The sequence below is a fragment of the Xyrauchen texanus genome, chromosome 3 (genome assembly GCF_025860055.1).
Source record: "Xyrauchen texanus isolate HMW12.3.18 chromosome 3, RBS_HiC_50CHRs, whole genome shotgun sequence".
Lineage (NCBI taxonomy): Eukaryota > Metazoa > Chordata > Actinopteri > Cypriniformes > Catostomidae > Xyrauchen > Xyrauchen texanus.
Window position 1 is genome coordinate 25,310,273 of NC_068278.1, and position 21,781 is coordinate 25,332,053.

The 21,781-nt window shown below is 39.1% G+C and overlaps 1 protein-coding gene across 1 annotated transcript in view; it reads right to left on the reverse strand.

The window, feature by feature from the left end:
• The window catches only part of LOC127632491 (death-associated protein kinase 1-like), a 108,003-nt gene that overhangs the window by 15,175 nt on the left and 71,047 nt on the right, over positions 1–21,781 (reverse strand). The window contains exons 8-18 of the mRNA XM_052111089.1: positions 20,663–20,815; positions 19,620–19,665; positions 19,419–19,508; positions 18,913–19,005; positions 13,728–13,847; positions 11,869–11,967; positions 10,111–10,209; positions 8,753–8,851; positions 6,045–6,242; positions 5,611–5,808; positions 4,650–4,748 (exon numbers count right to left, since the gene is read on the reverse strand). Coding sequence (XP_051967049.1) covers positions 4,650–4,748; positions 5,611–5,808; positions 6,045–6,242; positions 8,753–8,851; positions 10,111–10,209; positions 11,869–11,967; positions 13,728–13,847; positions 18,913–19,005; positions 19,419–19,508; positions 19,620–19,665; positions 20,663–20,815 — 1,294 coding nt within the window. The remainder of the gene's footprint in view (positions 1–4,649; positions 4,749–5,610; positions 5,809–6,044; positions 6,243–8,752; positions 8,852–10,110; positions 10,210–11,868; positions 11,968–13,727; positions 13,848–18,912; positions 19,006–19,418; positions 19,509–19,619; positions 19,666–20,662; positions 20,816–21,781) is intronic.

Genomic DNA, 21,781 nt, shown 5'->3' on the forward strand with positions numbered 1-21,781 from the left:
TTGTGCCAGGGCAAAATGCAAGTGGCCGTGGGTGGGAGTGTTTGCGCTATCTGTGGTTATATGCACGCAAATTGCAGATGTTAATGAAGTGGCGAAATTTGCTATTTTCCTGTGAAATACTTCATTGCTTGCGCCAAGACATTTCGAAAGCATGGGTTATCTCAGTGCAGGTCAAACTCAGCTCCTAAATGTCTTGAAATTGCATATATATAGCGGTACAAGTTTTTTGTTTACATGCATACTTTTTTTCTATTTACAAGTATTTACATTAATATGTAGAACACGTGCTAAATCAGTGCTGTTTCATTAAGACTACAGGTGTCATGCCAATTTTTGTCTCACTATTATGGTTATGGTTAGGGGAAGGTGTAGGTGTAGCATTCAGGGGTAGGGACCAATCAGGTAGCGGGAAACAGGAGTCTGTCAGGGAGTCAGATTTCAGCACAACTCTGGCATCAGCCAGTGGGTGCTTGTTAACTAGAGAGGATGCGTTTCTTTACCAAATTCGTGCTATATGTGCTTATAATTAAATTAGTCTTTTTTTGTTGTTTTTAATCAACTGATTGTACAGAACAGAAAGGGCATTAAAAGAGACATTGTTCAGTGACATATGATTGGGTGGATCTCATCTTATGACATACAGAACTTTTACTCTCAACCGAATCTTTTACTCTCAACAAGCAGTGAAAGGATCTCGCTGCTGAACTTCTTCACAACTATAATACTCAATCTCTGGTGACTATCAGAGAGAGGCCATGTTGAAAGCAAGCATTTTACCACAAAAACACAATGTTATATGTAAAATCTGTAAAAACAGTATTAGAAAAACAAACCTCAGGGCAATGTTGATTATCTGAAAAAGCCTGTTTACCCAAAATATTCTGCAATCACAGCCCTCAACTCAAAACCATTAATGATTTAACAGCTCGAGATACATATATGCAGTCTCACACCTAACACCTGGGGCAACAAGCACTTCCAGCTGTGTTCCTCCTTAAACCGATGGAGACCAATTAACCAGTCTCCCACTGAAAGACAGCCCACAACCCCCTCCACACATGAATGTGAGAAATTAGAGGAAAAGAGGATGTGGTGAACACAGCTGAGGCGTTAAAGCACAGATGAAAATGATAGTAATGGAAAAGCTTTGCTGCACTGTAATTACTCTTATCTAATGCGGCTTGATTAAACACCGAGCTTTCCTGCAAATTAGTAGATGAGATATGACTACAAATTCTGCTGTAACAAAACATCCCATTTTCTCTTTAATTTTTTTCTCTTGCAGACTCTTTTTGTCTCTGTGCGCTTGTCTCCAGCTCCCATCATGTGTCCCCTTGAGGATGCGCTTGTAATTGTTTATTGATTTCTTGTTGTCTCATAAAAGATTAAAGATGCCTGAACATTTTAATGCTGAATGAGGCTTCCTAATGTGTGGGAACAAAATCTAGTTTTTGTTCGACACATTGAGACCATGACTTGTCATTATTGTCTTGGAAAGGGAGAGGTGAAAAATTCACTGTATGGTAGTCATTTGAGAGAGATGAACAAGAACAAATCAAATCATAAACACTGGTACAAAACTTGGGGGCAAATTCACTAAACATTTGCACCACTTTAGCATTTAGCTATTTCACCACAAATCCCTGCATGTAATTTATGAAGCATCTGTCAATTCAGTTTAAGCGGGCACAAAATATGCTAAAATAGTTTTGCGCCATATTTAAATTACTAATTGTCATTCCTTACAGCGCAATCATGCCTCCATTCTAAGTAAATTAGGCAGATTTTAGTACCTTATTCATTGCCTGCCACAATGTTGTGTTATTACTACCAATGAAAAGCAGAAAAGAGATGTTTGACAATTTGTATTGTTCAGAAGACAGTATAAATTCGTCAAATGAGATTGTTTTAGGTCGATTTGGCTGGGGATTTGATGGGGCATGTTGTCCTTCACTGGTGCTCGCAGAAATGAACACATTTTCATTGAATGAAGAAGGCATTGTATTGCTCTACAGTCTAGACCAGGGGGTGCTCAAAGTATGCCAGGGGGCGCCGTGAGCAAATTAGCAGGGGGTGTTAAGATTATAAATTACAGACATACAGCTGAGAATTTATGTGTGCAGAATAAACACAAATCTCTGGATATATAAGATCGAGGCACATGTGTGTACTCCACACACACACACACAGTATCAAAATTGAATAATTAATTCTAGAACGATCATGTGCGTTTGCACACTCGCACCTACACTGACACACTGCAAAATGTATTTAAAATAAAATACATTTTGATCATTATTTTTTGTGTTGTTTTCCAGTGAAACTATCTAAACATCCTTTAACTAGATACATTTACTTGCCGTGAGACATCAACTTGTTTTACAAGAATGTATTTTTAATTAAATTATAATTACCTCATTGGCAAATTGTTGTTTCTTGTTGCATAAATCTAACAAAAGTTTGTAAGGTTTATGCTTAAATGATAAAAACTATTTGCCAAATGGGGTAAGAAAAAAAAACAACAACAAAAATCTACAGGATATATTCTTTGAAAACAAGTCTAATCTGACACAATTTTCAAAAAGTAAATGTATATTGTTATAAGGATGTTCAAATATTTTTCAAAAGAAAAGACAAAAATAATGATTAAGAAAATTATATTTTGCAGTGCTCACATCCTATGGGTGGACATTTACTCTATTGTGAGCACAAAAATAGACTCCACAGAATGCTGTTACGACAAGCTGTTTTATATCAAGGCATAAAAGACTTGGTTGGTTGAATGGGCTTTTTTGTTAACCTTTATATGTTATCTGTCATGAATGATAAATTAACATGTATTTAGAGTGAGTGAGTGAGTGAGTGAGTGAGAGAGTGTGTGTGTGTGTGTGTGTGAGAGAGAGAGAGAGAGAATGAGAGAGAGAGCAATTTGATTAATGTTCTACAATGGCAGCGTATCAGATAATTAGGGATTCACCTCAATATCTCATACAATATGATGACAGTAGTCAAACAAATCTCACACAAAGCCCATACACAGTGTGTGGGAAAAAAAGAACTATTCTATGAATATCCATCTAAGCCTAGTGGTTAGTGTACACACTCCATACACTTGCGGGATGTACCAACCCCCTCCTTCCCCCCTCTCCATACCATCCCCCGACAATGAAAATATATTGGCTTTTCTAGGCTTTTGTCTTTATCTTGAGATTTCTGTACCTTGCTTTGATAAACATGTCATAGTTATTAGTGTGTGTATGAAACCATTCTTGAGGTTAGATTATCTCAGAGCTAATATACATATTCAGGGTTCCCAGTCTTTTTGACCAATGAATTTCCATGACTTCTCTATGAAAGTTCCAAAGGTTTGTGATAATACGGATTAAAAAACAAATGATTTTTACACAGTCCAATTTGCTGTCATCATTTAGACCGATTTGTCAACAATTTTGACAAACTAATGAAAAAAAAACATACTCAAAAGAATGAATCATTGACAAATTGGTCATCACTATGGCTTGCGAGCAAGATTTACTCTACATAAGAGCAATAACTAGCTGATGAAATATTTTAGAGCAGTGAAAAACTAGAAATATATAAAGTATATTTACTCTATACAAGCCTGGAAAAACAGTTTTAAAATTCCTTTATATTTTTAGAAGTGCTGTCAGTTGATAAAATTTTTAATTACGATTAATCGCATAATTTTTCATGGTTAATTGCAAATAATTGCTTATTTTGAAAGTGCTGCAATTTGACTCTAAATATAATTTTTTTTCCTGTCAAAATTATAACAAAAGATGTAACAATATAATGCTTTATTAACATTTTTCAAACAAAGCCTTCCACAGTATACGGATAGAAATGCACTAAAATAGCACCAATCCAAGTAACATTAATCGTTTCCTAAAGTCTAATTGGGAGTTTGACTAATTGAAATAACTAGTCTACAGTTTGCGTATTAATTGAAATGGGTATTAAATCTCTTAAACTCTCATCCCCCACAGTTTTGATATGCCTGCAGACTGTGGCTATCCACATAGTCACACCAATTGTAAAGCCGCATTCATGATTCGCATAAGGATGTAAGCGCCATTGTCAGTGTAATAACTCTGGGCAGACACATCGCAAAGGTTCTGCCCTTCCAACCAGCTTTTATGCTGGTTTAAGTTGTATTAACGGTAAATGCGTTAATCGCGATTAATACAAATTAACACGTTAAACATTTTTAATTAAAATCGCATGTGTTAATTTTGACAGCTCTAATATTTTTTATTTTCCATGACCATAAGAACCTCACAAATTGTTTTATTTATAGGTTTTTGTCTTTACAGTACAGGACAGTAGAAAATAGACATAAAATTGGAGGAACAGAGAAAGGAAATGGGGTTGGAACATGACACAGGCTGGATTAAAACCTTTGTCCCTGTGAGTACATTGCTCTTATATGCTATGAGTACAATCTATAGCAACTGGGCCACGGCTCTGACACAATACACATAAATTACTAGTATCACTATAAGACTTTAATGGGAACCTATGAGGCCTACACTCTAATCATGCAACAGCTCATATTACAAGACAACAACAGCACTCATGATTTTATCTTGCAAAAACCCTGAAGAAACTGGTTGTGCTGTCGAACTTACATTAGTAATGGCCTCAGTGTTGGCTCCTGCAACGCAGAGATGACGCACCACCTCCAGACCACCGCTACTAGCTGCCAGATGGAGAGGTGTTCTTCCAAACTACAGACAAATTAAAAATATGTTTTTAAGCACTCTTTTTCTCACTATGATTCATCACAAATGGTAACAAAAAACAAGCGAAGGAATAAAAACACTTATGACAGAAAATTGCAGAAGTGTGAATTATGTGTCACTGAACAAAAATGCTGATGATTCAATTTCACATTTACACATTTTTGTTCCTCTTGACTTGTAAAGCCCTCAGTTATAAGGAACACAAATCTTCTGCCTGCTTAAATGGAAATGCCATTTCAAATTTTCACACAGAGAGACAGCCATGTAACAATGTTCAAGCAAAGGCATTTCCTACATTTTTCAGGAAAATTTAAACTGATAGGACATAAGAATTAAAAAGGAATGGAAGACAATTCTAGATTAACAATACTGAAAATGAAAAGGGCTATAAGCATTTTTTTGCTAGTAGGATGTTTAAAGGGATAGTTCACCAAAAATAAATTGAAGTTCTGCCATCACCTTCATGTTGTTCCAAACCCAAAATACTTTCTTCCGTGGAACACAAAAGGAGATGTTAGACAGAAAGTTAGCCTCAGTCACCAGTAATTTTTATTGTATGTAAAAAAGATGCAAGAAGAATGTCAATGGAGACTGAAGCAGAGTAAAAACATTCTGCCAGGTTTGGAACAACAATAAAGTAAATAATGACAGAATTTTGAGTGTAGTATCCCTTTTAATACGCAAGTAATTTGTGTCAACACAAATCTCGCTTTGACAAAGCACACATTTAAGGGTTATCCATCCATCCATCCATCGTCAACCGCTTATCCTGTGTACAGGGTCGCGGATTTAAGGGTTATAACAATACAAATTAAAAAGCTGTTACTCATCCTTGTTTAAAACTAACTTTGTTAGGAATGTCTAGATTGGCTTTAGCAGCACAGATTTGCATGACAACAGGCAAGTTGCCATCCTTGCAGGCGATGTGAAGGGGCGTATTGCCGAGACGATCCTGGTGGTCCACATAGCAGTGATGGCTAAGCAAACACTTAACCACTTCAATCTGACACCTCCTCACTCCCAGATGTAGAGCAATATGACCATCCTGAAATATATACATTTACACACACCATGAAGTATAATAAATTAATTTGACAGGCACCTGATTGAAAAGTCATCGCAAATTAATTTTATGCTATTTGCTGCACAAAAATTACACACTCCATGAATGTTTCACTGGATGAAATAACCTTCTCCAACAGCAAGTTACTTTACAATCTGAACCATCTACTTGCTGATCTTTATTAACAATAATAGACCAAAATGTTGTAAAGCATTCACCTTATCAACGGAGTCCATGTCCGCCCCATGCTCCAGCAGACACTCCACAATATCCTTGAAACCACGGGCGGATGCAGTGAGCAATGGGCTCTCACCTTCACGATTCCGGACGTTGACATCACAGCCAGCCTCACACAGAGCTCTGGCCACCGTGGAGTAACCGTGCCAGGCTGCACAGTGCAGAGGTGTCTCATGCTCCTGTGGAGGTATGAAAAAAGTATTTGAAATTCTGAGTAAACTTGAGAGCACCTAGTTAAAAAAAAAAAAAACAAGATTAGACTGTGTCAAGAGGATTTCCCATACTAAATTGCTCTTAATTAACTTGCAACCATGACACCTTTAATAAATTAAACAACATTACATTATAAAATGCTTTGTAGTGCCTGCCTCAAGTGATGGCACCTGAATATTAGTTTTATTTAACAGAGCAGGAGATTATTTATAATAAATGGCAGGGATGCATCTGTGAAAGCTGGATGGAATATGTCTTTTATTGTAAAAAATAACCACTTTAAAAAAGTCTTTAGTACTACATAATAATTTGGTTGTTAGGGCTGCATATTGATGCAGATTTCCCAATTCGATTCCGATTCACAAGCTCTCGATTCAATATCAATTAATATGGGTACATTTATTTTACAATGTCCATTTAGCTTACATATAAAATAAATTATCTATCAACTAATGCTCTTAATTGTAAAGGAACCTTCTAGGCAACCTTTCTAGGTACAATTAGAAAATATTACTTTTACAAATGATATTTTATCATTAGGTTTTCATCAAATTGATAACATTTTAGCTGTCAACAACTGACTGTAAAAACACAAAGGGTATTAAAAGTTTTAGGGGGATTTTTAGCTCAGATTTTTCTGCCTTCAGGGGACTGTATAAGGAGGTAGGGTGAAATAAGCTGCTTTTTAAACTGTTCAGAGACCAGTTTCTTTTAGAGTTCCATTCATCCAAAAACGCTGTCATTCAAACCATTAACTAATTAGGCAGCTGCCTTCATTTTCAGATGCAGCCAAAGCTTGTGTAAAACAGCCCAACAAAGGTGTAACACCAATACTGGTGTCCTCCAGTGGTATTGCTGATTTCAGTGTTGTTGCTATTAAATCTCATATTCCAAACAAACAGAAGAAAAATGGTCAATACTAGATGATGTCACTATGGTGGTAACTATGTGAATGCGAATGCAACAGGTGAAAAGTCTCCTCAGGTGTTCCAGGTTGACAGATAGAGTGAAATATCGTCCTTGGGATTTAAGTATCAATATCAAATTCGTTCAAACGAAGATTGTGATGAATTGGAAAATCTATATTTTTACCCAGCTCTATGGCTTATGCAAGTTATTTATTATTGTTATAATAATTTAACTGTAATGCTACTTGAACACACACACACACACACACACACACACACACACACACACACACACACACACACACACACACACACACACTTAAAAAGATTGTGCTTATTTCAGTTCTCTGAAGTGGTATCTCAAGCTCATATTAATTTGCAGCACAGCCTGGTTTTAATAGCAAGTCTTCTCAGAAATCAAAATTTTTTCAGCTAGGAAATTTTATATTTGTGCCTATGAATCACTGGATGCCACAGTGAGTAATATTTCTAAAAGGACTGGGACTGTGCGCTTAAAGTCGCTGGTGAGATCTGATAGTGCTGGACAAATGAAGTGAGGCAGGAACATGATTCGTTTTCAGCCATTTGCTCTCCTGTGCTGTTCTCATGTCAGCCCTTATAAGCCATGTTATGTTCATAATATGTTCACATTTACCACTGCCATCAAATGTGTCTGAGGTGAAGCAATTTCTCTGGTAAATAATTATTTGTTTCTTGCAAGTACACTACCTGGCACCAAACAAGTAGCATACTCTTTGGACAGCCTTTAGCTTTGATTATGGCACGCATTTGTCGTGGCATTGTTTCGACAACCTTATTCAACATTGTTATTCACAACATTTATTTCTGTCCAGAGTTGAATTCATTTTTGGCTGAAATCTTGCATTGATGACGGGAGAGTTGAACCATACAAAGTCCTCCAGCACATCCAAAAGTCTTTCAGTGGGGTTGAGGTCAGGGCTCTATGGTGGCCAATTCATGTTTGAAAATAATTCCTCATGCTCCCTGAACCACTCTTTCACAATTTAAGCCCGATATATCTTGACATTATTGACCTGGAATATGCCTGTGCCATCTGGGGAGACAAAATCCATTGATGGGATAACCTGGTCATTCAGTACATTCAGGTAGTCAGCTGACTAAATTTTATTTCCGCATAATGTTGCTGAGCCTAGACCTGGCCAATTGAAGCAAACCCAGATCACAACACTGCCTCCAGAGATTTGTACAGTGGGCACTATGCATGATGGGTGCATCGCTTCATGCTCTTACCTTCTTACCATGACGCACCCATAACTTTGGAATAAGGTAAATCTGGATCACATGACCTTTTTCCATTGCTCCACAGTCCAAAAGTAATTTTAATTCAAAGCAGGGAATTTATTCATACTACTCACCTGCATAACTAAAGGATGTACTTCATTAACAGCTGAGAGGTACATTCTTCATCAAATGCAGTATATACTCTGACAGTATGCTATTTGATGCAGCTAATCAAATGAGTGTAAAAACACTCAAAAGCTGTTCACTGTAGTGTAGATCAGTGTGTGTATGCGTGTGATACATACCCGGTCTGGTAGGTCAGGGTTGGCATGGATGCTGCAAAGGTATTGGACAACTTCCATGTTACCATAGCGAGCTGCCACATGCAGAGCAGTTTCTCCAGACTAGAACATAATGTAAAATGTTACTCACATTATGCATTACATGCTGAAGCCTACCCATAATTCCATGATGAGCAAGCATTTTATTAATATGATTATTAACTTTTATGATCTGAACATATAGCCAACAATGCAATGCCCATGTGAATTTGTACATCAGAGAAACAATCAAAACTGCAGAACAGGCATTGTGGTATAGCACATGACTGTAATAGACAGTCTCAAAATTCACTGAAGTATTTCCCTGATGCCAAAGAATGGTTAAAGCAACAGAAAAGCCTGAGTAAACACATCATGTGCCTGGTTCAAGGAAGACATCCTTGTATGCTGAGAACTGCCAAAACAAGTCTCCAATAACCTAAAGAGAGCAACATTGTGTGAAATAACTTGTAAGTTGTTCATATCCTTTATATTTGGTGCATTTTTTGTATTTCTTGGTATTCTTATATGTTTTACATCTGTAATTGATCATATACAGAGCTGCCCCTACCCAGATGTTTTTATTGTAAGTATCTATGAAACACACACTTGTTTTGTTGTGTTGTGAAAATCAATCAAAATGTAATGTTCAAAAAGAATTTAAGAAGGCAATAAAGAGTGAACCAGTAAGCTGTTGTCACAGCCTGACAAAGTTGGTCTTAAGCTGGTCTAGTGGATCTCCCAGCCTGGTCAAGCTGGTGATTAGCTGATAAAGTGCCCAAAATACCAGCAAACCAGCTTAGTCTGGTTCAAGCCATTTTTTTTCAGCATGGTGCTCTAGATATTAACAAAGTAACCATCGCTTGGTAACTTGCTCCTCCTAGCAACTGTTCAGCCAGTGGAGACCACTTTAAGAACTCAATTTACACCCATAATGAAGTTGCAAACACTCAATATGTGATTCTGTATGGCACTCCTGACCAACTCAACAACACTTTACCCTGAGATTTCACTTGACTGAGCACTCTTCACTGACCAGTGAGGCAGTCAACAAACAGTCAACCATTTTTTCATACAATGGCAAACCTCAGGCAACTGAGTAACCATAGCAACTACAAATTGCCAATTGGAAGTAGACAGGCATGTGAACTCGGTGGGAAGGTTTCTCTGAAGAAAAGGTGCCACACGGGGAAAGCCTTTGAAAAATCGAATCAGTCCTTTCCCTGGGGTTGTGATTGTTGTGTTTGTGCATGCACATATGTATGTGTATGTGTGTGTGTGTGTGTGTGTGTGTGTGTGTGTGTGTGTGTGTGTGTGTGTTTGTGTGAGAGAGATGGAGACACCTTATCTTGGATGTCCAGAGGGCACTTCTTTTCATGCAGGAATCTTAAGGTCCCCACATGGCCATGTCGGGATGCATGGTAGATAGCGTTGGCTCCAGTCTGAGGAAGAGAATGGTATGTTTTACTAAAGGTTACATTTTTGTGTATTCGCAGCTGATTTGCATATTTGGTGTTGGCTCCAACGCTAATGAGTATTATGTCCCCATGTACTATAAAAATGTCTCTTTAACCATGTTTTTCGTAGTTCTAGTGGTAGTATTTCAGGATCTTTAGTGGTAGCTTACATACAGGGCCGTTGTGTAGAGTGAAATTGGCTGATTAGACAATCACAAATAACATAACTCCATTTTATGTTTACATCGTATATAAGAGCAAATGTTTTTTATCTTCATCTTAGCATCTAACTTTTTTAAATTCAGCTTCTGGAGGGATAGTTCACCAAAAAAAAAAATATTCTCTCATCATTTATTCACCCTCATGCAATCCCAGAGGTGTATGTCCTTTCTTGAGCAGAACACAAGAATTTTTTATTTTTAAAATATCTCAGCTCTGTTGGTCCTTACAATACAAGTGACCAGAAATCTGAAGGGCCAAAAAGCACATAAAAGCAGCATAAAGGTTATCCATGAGACACCAGTGGATAAATCCATATCTTCAAAAGCATATGATAAGTGTGGGTGAAAAACAGATTGATTCATTTTTTGGGGATTTTTTCCCCCCGTTTTCACCCACTTTGGAATGCCCAATTCCCAGTTCGTTTCTAAGTCCTCGTGGTCGTGTAGTGACTCGAATCAATCCGGCTGGAAGAGGATGAATCCCAGCTCAGCGTCTATGACCGTCAACCTGCGCATCATATCACGTGGTTTTTTGAGCATGTTGCCATGGAGATATAGTGCATGTGGAGGCTTCACGCCATCCACGCTCAACTCACCACGTGCCCCACCGAGAATGAACCACATTCTTACCCACACTTCTTATATCACTTCTGAAGATATGATTTAACCACTGGAGTCTTATGGATTTCTTTTATGCTGCTTTTAGGACCAGATTTCAGGCCACCACTTACTTGCATTCAAAGGACCAACACAAGGATATTCAAAAAATCTTTGTTTGTGTTCTACAGAAGTCATGCACATATGTGATGGCATGAGAGAGAGTAAATAATGCAAGAATTTTCATTTTTGGGTGAACTATCCCTTCAATGCCTTATTTTATAGGGCTTACTTGAATATTTTGACTTGGACCCCTTTACTGAATTGGGATTAAAAAATATTTGTTTCCTATCCTTAATAGATACAGTTTTTTTTAACGTTTTTAGTAATTGTATTCATCTCTTGAAATTAGCTTTTTCATAATCTTAGACAGCATTAGAACAGAACAGATTTTACACAGGAGAATAACCGATAGCTTGGTCAAAAATTTAAGGATTTAAAGACTTTTATTTTACTGTGCACTGGCTAGTCTTCTGTAGTTTAACTGTTGCATTTGAAATAGTAAGACCATAACCACATAAGACCATGGATGTATCTTCTTTACTATGTTATTTGTTTAGGTAAAAATATTAAATAAACAAATGTAAATGTAAAATAAATGTTTTAATACATTTCCAATTTAACTGCAGGATAATCCCAGTGTTTGCGGTATTTGAACCAAAAGACTATTAGAGACAGTTCCATATCTGACAATGGGACATTTAGAAGAGAAAACAAGGTATAAATAAGTTGTACGTCAATCGTTTGAGACAATGGAGTACTACACCTTATCAAGTACTTGAATATCCGCCCCTTTTTTCATTAGCACATCAATGATCTGGACATTTCCACATCCTGCTGCGATCAGGAGTGGAGGGGTTCCATGCTAATGTATGCAAACAGACAGACAAACAGAAAGACAAACAATCATTGCATTCAATATAACAAGGCACTAATAGCTCCTTGTGGCTTTGAAAAGCGTTTTTAATTGAGCCTGTGATTCCAAGTCAGTGTGAACAGGCTGATTTAAATTAGCCTGATTCATTTGTCCTTGTTTGTACAGCAGTTGTAATTGGTGCAGAGTGATCCCATTGGTTAGTAAAAAACTCTTGGAGGCTAAAAGACTGAAATCCTTTCTCCAGAATGGTGATAAACTGAATGAATAAATGCATGAGTCGTGGGAATGCATTGTGCATATACAAACACACACAAACATGGATAGCGCTGGACAGCTCTGAGCAATGCAATTAAAAGCACGTTTGTCTATTCACATTAGTGAGCAGATGCAGTTCCATCAAACACAGTGTTCTGACAGTCTGTGCTACCTGCTCAGGATGTGCTCCCAGCAGTAGTTACAGTGATATGTAAAGTTTAAACATGGGTAGCACATGTCAGGTGACACGGGAGAACCTGTCGGTATGTACTACAATAGCATGAAAAGTGATAAAAACCTAGTTAGCACATCTTGTCAGGCGGATAATACCTATCAGGATGTGCTACCAGCATAACTAGCAGATATTATTGAATGTGTGAGGCTGTTCTAAGCCCTAACCCTACCCCAACCCCAAAACTATGTGAATATAGCATTGGAAGCACATCCTGATGGGTAGTAAATATTATCAGGACACCGGCCGTGTTCCCTCCAACACAAGCACAATCACTTTTCCGGTCTCAACACAAACACACCTAACATATCCTTACTTACACACTAACTTGCGCATATCCAAATTGATTAGTATGAAACTTGTAATTAACCAAACAATTATTCTCTTTGTTTGTATAATTATTATACAAACTTCTTTTGTAGCTGTGACGCTGTAAAGCAAAAGTTCACTCAAACAGTGCTGTAAAAGTAATTTTCTTAATTAGTAATTTTGTCTTGTTTTACTAAAATGACTTGGTAAAATGTACTTGATAAGCAAAATTATAAAAGTTATTAAGAAGTGTTTTCAGAGACGTTTCTTGAATTAAAGGTAGAGATGACCCAAAAGATAAAATTCGGTCATAATATACTCACCCTCATGTTATTTTATATCTGTATGACTTTCTTTCTTCCACAGAACATAAGATGATTCATTCTAAACTATGTTGATGTAAAACCGGTTTGCATTCATTTTTGGGTGAACTATTCCTTTAGGTTTATTTTTGTAACCCCAATGGAAATTATCTTATTTTTATTATTATTATTATTATTTAAAGCATAAATCTCACTAAATAAATCTCAGAAAAATAAACTTTATTCATAATATAATCTTTTGAATTAATATATTTTGTATTAATATCTTATGCAATTTTGCTTCATAAGTAAATTCATCTTGTTATAAGGATATTTACATATTTGTACTAGGAAAATTTACAAATATTGGATTTTTCTGACTTTTTGCATTGTGGTTGTGATGCGGTCCATTTACTCTTTCTTAGTCACACACACTGAAAATGACAAAGCAACTAACAGTGATATTAATACACTTATCAGGTCAATCGAGCTCAGTGTGGCTACCGATCACCTGGACTGAGTCCAAGTCACCAGTCACTAGAAATGTCATTCAGGACCCCTTATCAGTTACGGCGGTCATTTTATCTGTCTTTTACCTTGCCTGTGTCACATCTCTGTAAGTCTGCAATCTATTGCTTTGTCTAACTCACCTTGTTGGGTTGGTTGATATCATAACTGGTCAGAGAGCCAAGCAGGTGTTTCAGGCCTGGAACATTGTCGTCGTTGATTGCGTGGATAATAGCCTTTATCACAAATGAGTCTTCTTCATCCTGTTAAAAAACAAAAGGCTGTAGAATAAAAACTAATTCTGCAAGCACACATTTGACATATTTCAGTTTGAAACGTTTGAGTCCATCATACATTTGACCCAAAGATTATAACAAACACACACCATTGGTGGGCTAGGAGTTGAAATGTTCACTTGAACAAACATAGCAATGATTCGAATGCACCACAGATCAACAAAAGTGACAAAAGTTTTTACAATCTTCTGGAAGTCAATCTAAAATCGAATTACTTTCCCCTAATCCAGCTTAATGTGAAAAGATAACTAAGCATTTAAAAACTTTTAATTTAAATAAATAGCTCAATGATGAATACAATTATCTGAAATTAAGAAAAAAAAAATCTAACAATTATCAATAATCGGTTTGGGTGTCACAACTTAACCCACATGATAGTATTAAGGACATAAAACAACAAGCTTGGAGGAAAAAGCAACAACAGCAAGTCTCTTTTGACAGCCACAGTTTGAGCAAATCCTTTTATGCTCAGTAGTTCTACAGTGAGTCTTATCAAATACACAGTGTGAAGTCTTAATCCTATTGAATAATTCAGACAAGGGGTGGAACACAAACACCGCTTTCTCTTTACCACTCACCGCGAGTTAGTCTGTTATGTGACCCAATCACCTTTAAACAGCATCTGACAGATCTGACACACGGGTCCGAACACTAAAAAAACATGGCTACTAACTGGCCGTTAGGGATGGAAAGAGGAAGAGAGGACCTGTGTGTGCAGCCATGCAGGCTGAGCAGCATTCCTTTACTTAGTGAAGGAGTATATTGGAATAAAACCAAGACAGACCCACATACACTTACGCTAATACAAGACAAGTGTATCCAATTACATAGAATGCATGCTTTAACACACTCTACACACACACACTAGGAAAAAATATCCAAAGGCTTCTGAAGAAAACAATTTTAGGCAGTAACTCATAGGTTGCTATCTGATTTCTGTGAACTTTCGGTGCTTGTTTGTAAATTTAAGTGAAAAGTCAAAGACAATAAAGTATCTATCTTGCTAAATATATTTCTTCTTCTGTAGAGATCTATTCCTTAGAAAAAAACATATTGTGGTGCATGACTGGGTCTAAGGTGCCATGTCACCACATAAAACGTCTGACTTCAGCTCTGTAGGTCAACACGATGCAAGTGAATATTGGCCAGAAGGTCTAAAATGCATATAAAGGCAGTATGAAAGCAATCCTTACAACTCCAGTGGTTTAATCAATGTCTTCTGAAGTGATCCAGTTGGTTATGGGTGAGAACAGGCCAAAACCAAATATTTTTCACTATAAATCTTGACAGCAATCTCCTTGGCGATCATGATTTCAAGCTTGATTACACTTCTTAGTACTTAGATACATATGCATAGCGCTAGATGGCACTTTAGGAAGTGTAATCAAACTTGAAAACATGATCGCAAAGCATACTGCTGTCAAGAGTTATAGTAAAACAAAAGGTTACATTTTGGTTTGTCCTCACCCAAAACCAACCGAATTGCTTCAGGAGATATTGATTAAACCACTGGAGCCTTTTGATTTATTTAATGCAGCCTAAATAGAGCTTTTAGAGCTTGAAAGATCTGGTCACCATTCCCTTGCATTGTATGGAGATATGCAGAGCTGAGATATTCTTGTAAAAATCTTCGTTTGTGTTCTGCAGAAGTAAAAAGTCACACATCTGGGGTGGAAGAGGGTGAGTAAATAATGAGAGAATTTTTATTTCTGGGTTAACTATTGCTTTAAGGCAGAAGTGGAGCTGAGTGTATAAGGAAGTAAAAATGTTATGGCAATATAACATGATATAGAAAAGTGAATGAGAAAGTCAGCTGTAAACTTTAGATAAATTATACAGCATAATGTCAGTGACTCTTTTTGCTTAGTGATGTATCACACATCAATAAGCAAATATCTGTATGGTATAAAGAAAGATCATGCAAAACACCACATGACTGTATGAGTGTCAATGCATGTGTGATGGTATTAGTTTGGATAAGTCTTCTGACTTCATGGCAAGTTACTAACAAACTTTCACTGCAATCAGCAGTCATGCATCTTAATGTGTTAAACCGTCTCTGTTACTGATGTAACCTCCGTTCCCTGATGGAGGGAACGAGACGTTGTGTTGATGAGTTGACAATAGGGGTCGCTCCTGCGGAGCCCAGACATCTCTGATCTTGAGAAAAAGGCAATGGAAATTGGGGTGTGGAATTTGCATGCCACTCCCCTGGACATACGGGTATAAAAGGAGTGATGCTACATACATCAGGAATCGCACTAAGGTGCCGAGCCAAAGACCCGGCCATTTCAGCGGTTGATTCAGTGTTGTGGCAGGAGGGACAGGTTACATCAGTAGCCAAAACGTTCCCTATCTGTCACTCACTCGACGTTGTGTCGATGAGTTGGCACTAGGGGTCCCAAAGGAAAACGCCACATGAGCTGAACAGAGTTACGCAGACTGGCGGTGCGAGACGGACAGACCTCTGTGTGCAGCAAGCAGCAAGCCGTCGCATAACTACCGCCAACATACTGGCAGGTATGAAGCGGTCCCCTGCACCTAGGGGAACAGCTAACTGCTCAGAAGTATAAGGACTGGCTGGCCCAGCCGTGGCCTTCTCTCTATTGTTCTCCCCGAAAAAGGAATAAAATAGTTCGGCTGGGGGCCAAATATATGGTCCAAGCTGAGAGGTGTCCCTCCAAAGAGGACGACACCGTGGAGACCACACCCGGCCCCGAGGGATTTTAGGTGAAATACAACACACGGTGTTACCGGTTAGGAGTGGAAGCACATTGTGCGGAGCGGCACCCAAGGGGGGAGGAGTTACTACAAACATGGCGACCAAGGACAGAGGGCCCTCTGCCCAAGGAAGATGCGGTTTACCGGCAGGGAAACCATTTTGCGGAGTATACATCACACAGGGTTGCCTAGGGGACAACCAGCGCATGTGGAGCACTTATCTCAATACGGGGGCCTGGGTGAAGCCGGTACTGGGGCGGCAGTGAGCCTCTCCTGAGACTCGACGGCCGCTAGGCTAGGGAGAAAGAATATCCAGGGTTCACACTTCTTGCGAACGCAACTGGTAAAAGAGCGTACGTCTTCGCCTCAAGGGAGAGGAAAGGCACTATGCAAAAGTGATACACCCGGCCAGCTGACCCGAGCTTAACTGTTTGTGTCACCTGATAACACACGGGATGAAACTGGCTGAACCCTGAGGTTATAGAACCTTGCAAAGGTGTTTGGTGTTGCCCAGCCCACGGCTCTACATATGTCTGCTATAGAGGTGCTGTGGGACAATGCCCAAGAAGCCGCAACACATCTCTCTTCATCTCAGGAAGAACACCACTGAGCAAACAGACGCCACTTCAGGCCTTAAAGGCACCTCGTTGAGGCGGCCCTCGCCTGAGTGATCGTGTCTACCACCGCGGGTGGTAGGCCACCTAAGTCTTCCGCGTCCCATGGAGATTCCAGAGGTCCGGACGCGGGTGCCAGATGGTGCCCCGTCCCTGAGAACAGGGGAATTCGCAAGGAGGGGGCTGTAGCGAGGAGCATGAGGTCCGAGAACCAAATCCAGGAGGGCCAATAAGGGGCCACTAAGAGGACCTGCTCCCCGTCCTACATGACTTTGCACAACGTCTGTACAAGTAGGCTCACTGGGGGAAAGGCATACTTGCGCAGCCCCAGGGGCCAGCTGTGTGCCAAGGCATCTGTGCCGAGGGGAGCCTCGGCCAGAGAGTACCATAGTGGGCAATGGGAGGATTCTGGGGAAGCGAACAGGTCTACCTGTGCTTGGCCGAATCGACTCCAGATCAGCTGGACCGCCTGAGGGTTCTCACCGTTGAGAACTGCCGGGCGAAGTCTCCAACGGTGTCGCCAAACAGCCCAACCTGGGAGATGGTGACGTCAAGGAAATGCACCTTGTCAGCCTCTCGCGACTCCACCAGGGTGGACATCGCCAGCCCGAGAGCCCGCGCCGTGACCGTCGTTGCCCGGAGGGTGAAGTCGGTCGCCGAGCACATCTGCTGCATTAGACCCGGGTCAGGACTACCCTTGTGTAGTTCTCTGAGTGCCTTGGCTTGGTGCACCTGCAGGAGTGCCATGGCATGCAAGGCGGAGGCGGCGTGTCTAGCGGCTCTGTAGACCTTAGCCGTCAGGGACGACGTCAGCCTACAGGCCCTGGACGGGAGCTTCGGACGGTTCCACCAGGTGGAGGCCCTTTGCAGGCATAAGTGCACCGCGACTGCTTGATCCACATCAGGAATCGCCGAGTAGCCCCTTGCCACCCCGCCATCGAGGGTAGTGGGAGCGGAGGAGCTCATGGATCGTATACGGGCAGTGAAAGGTGCCTGCCACGAGCGCGTGTGCTCATAAACCCCTGGGAAGAAAGGAACGGTGGCGGTGCGTGGCGCTCTGGCCCCAGGAACCGATCGCCGAGCCGCGAGTGTTCGGGGGGTGGTGGAGGATTCCACTCCAGCCCGACATTCGCAGCTGCCCGGGCAAGCATGGCCGTCAGCTCCGCGTCGGCCTGCGACTGAGCTGCCGCACCCGAGGTTGGGAGTCCAGCAGAGTCCTCAGCGTCAGACATGACGAACCCGCTCTCTGATGCCGCGATCGATAGCTCACCGTCGTCAGGCACCCCAAACAAGATGCAATGTTGTGCTGGGTAGCAACACCCAATGTGAACTCTCATCAGCCCAAAATCCTGCACCTCATACATGAGCATTAAACATAAAATATATTCTGATTGGCTGTGATTGTGTCATGTTGCACAGCATTTTCGCATTCAGAGTGGAAGGACAAACTGCTTTGTGCTGGAAACTTGGAGCATTGCGCCTGGTTAGGAAGCGGTATTAAGATTAAATGGGACAGAGATTGATTCAATATATTTTTTAATTAAACAACACTTTTGTGTTTGGTTTTTGGTCTATTTGTTGATTCCCAGATCATTTCACATGGTATTTCCTTTAAATTATGAAAAAATATTCAACATGTCTCTTTACAGCATTATATTATTTGAAAGTTTCCAGAATAGTGAACTGTGGGCTCTTACCAATGTGTCATCACTGCGTGCCACACTCATGTTGCTCCTCGACAGGAAGGAGCGCGAGAGCCGGTTACACAGAGAGATGAGATGCACCGATTGCTGAGGAAGAGACATAAAACAAGGCTATTTGTGACACCTTCTGTAGAGCTCGCAAAAGACATTGTTATTTGAAGCCTCAAACACAGCTAAGTCAAGTAGAAGGAAAACATTTTTAAATAACATGCTAACTGACTATTTGTTTTTCAGCAAATGAAACTAATTCGCCACTTGAGGGCATTGTAAATGTGTGTATGGTGTTTGTGTTTCCATAGCTGCTAGGGTTTGTTTTGTATGCTTTTAATAGTGTGAGGAGATAGCGTGTCTTATTTTTGTGAGGCACAAAATGCTAATCATAAAAAACAAATCAAATAGAGGAAATTCTCATAATAAAACATGATGTTTTCTGTCTGAACCATAACTCGCATTAAAAACAGAAAAAAAACATTTTTAAAAATGAGAGAGAAAGAAAACACCTTCCACTTCCTTCGGACAGCAAACTTCTTAAATTTCTCCATGTTCACAGCCGACTCCTTACGGCTCAGTGCCTGTTGTGTGTCCTTTGGCTTTATAAATAAAATACAAAAATTATACAAAAAAAGGCAAATTACACACATCGTAAGGCAATGAAGGCTGGTTTAAAATGGCTTGATATATGCTGTGGTTGTTAGACAAACCTTAATCCAGGGATGTTGAAGACTGTCCAGAATTGTCATTCTTTTTCTGTGAAAATGAACATTAATAAGAAAATTAATTTGTGTTATTTATCAGTAAGATAACAAAATTAACAAAAGTCAGATCTCTCGTCATCTTGATTCTTTGTCAACATTTCAATCAAACAATAAGTTGCTACCAGTAAGCACATTTGACAACCTCTGGAGGAATGGAAAGTGATAACGCAATCAAAAAACAAATGAAAGGATGCTTATCACAGTGTTCACTGCAGAAAATACAGAAGAAATGGTGGGATTGCACTCAGTACAATGGAATGTTGCATTTCAGCATGCATGACAATGTTCTTATTTAAACAGAATTTATGCTGTGAATAACAAGTTAATGACTTCCATGGAACTGGTTTTAGTTCCCATTTAAATGGCAAAAGAAATGTATGAGGTCAATGCATGGTGTAAATAAGGACTAAATGAGGACACTCAACTACAAAAGTGATGGAATTTGGTAGACCAATGTGGAACTAAAACAGGCTTAACTATTGTCTACACCTTCATGTGCAAAGCACTTGTTCCTGTTTGTTGACAAAATGCTCTTCCTTAATCAGTTAAGGGTAGTATGATTTGTGGCGAATGTTCTAGACAGACAAATTCAGTTTGATCATAACAAATTAGGTATTATTATTAATATTACTTAAAATTATTAAGTATTACTTCCATTTATAATATCAGTTGGGTTGCCAATTTTGAAATCTCATTCAGGTAAACTATACACTACTCAGGTGAGTAGTACAAGCCCTCTGACATGTAGCATGGTGGTGCTTATGTGTAGGCAACCAGAGTCAATTCCAAATCGCATACCTCTTCTTTTCCCTTTAATTTTTCTGTTACCTCTCAACTGTCCAATTAATAAAATTGACAGTCAAAACAAAACACAAAATAAAAAAAAAAAATAATAAAATAAAAAAACAGCAAAACAAAAAACAAAACAAAACCACAGAAATTCCAGTGATTCCTTTAATTGCTTCACAAACCATTTTAAAGGCTCTTACTTTGGATCTTTGATCAGTAGCTGTGCAATGAAGTCTTTGGCCAGAGCACTGGTGTTGCTGAAGAACTCCTCATCGAACTCATATTCCACAGCCGACACATTGGCAAGTGTCTCCTGCTTATTTTCACCCAGGAAAGGTGATGCACCACTGAGCCTGAAGATATAGACAAAAAAGTTGATGTGTAATAACCAGCAATAACAAAGTTTTAAATCTACCATTTATTGGATGTGAAATTCTTCAGTAAAACAACATTTAACAGATTCAAGTGTGATATGAACAATGATTTGCCATATTATAAACTACAGCCCAGCAGTTGGTCATGACTAAGTGTGAGAAAAGTGCCAAGGGGCATATAGCATTTAATGCATGTGTGATGGGCACATTTTGTGATAAACAGCTCTCTAGTTCTCACAGACTAGGGTTAGCATTTAATAGTGTAGTGCAGACCACAGTACCAGAGAATTATACAATCCATCATGCACTCTTTCCACACTATGAATCCAATTTACTGCTGTTACTAATTAAAAATCTGAAACTGATAAATCAGGAGTGAGAGGATGGCTTTTAGAAACACTGGAAGAAGATAAACTCCATTCATTATTGTAAAGCTACAGCTGTTCAGAATTCACACTGGCAATTATTGCCATTCCCTGTGGGGGACAAACATAGATTGACTCAAAAAAAGCGTGAAAGAAAGAAAGAAAGGTAAAATAAGAAAGCACGACAAGTGACAGGATTAGACGTGAAGATGGTATGCAATACTCAGGTGCGAGATTCAAGTCTTGTTTGCAGAGAAATCTAACAAAATTTAGTAATGTTTAGGTTAATAACATGAAAAACTATTTGCCAATTCAAATTGAAAAGTTAATTTTTTATACCCCATTGTCAAATAGTTTTTTCTTCTTTAAAGCATAAACACATAATACATTTTGTTAGATTTATCTGAAAACAAGACTTAATATCCTAATATCTACCATTCTCATGTAATTCTTCTTGTTTTAATGATATTTAGATATTTTAACCAGAAAATAACACAAAAATACGTAATATTTGACACTGATTTTGAAGTGGGAGGAAACGTTTTATGGATCAAGGTCCTCTAAATGTGCATTACCATAA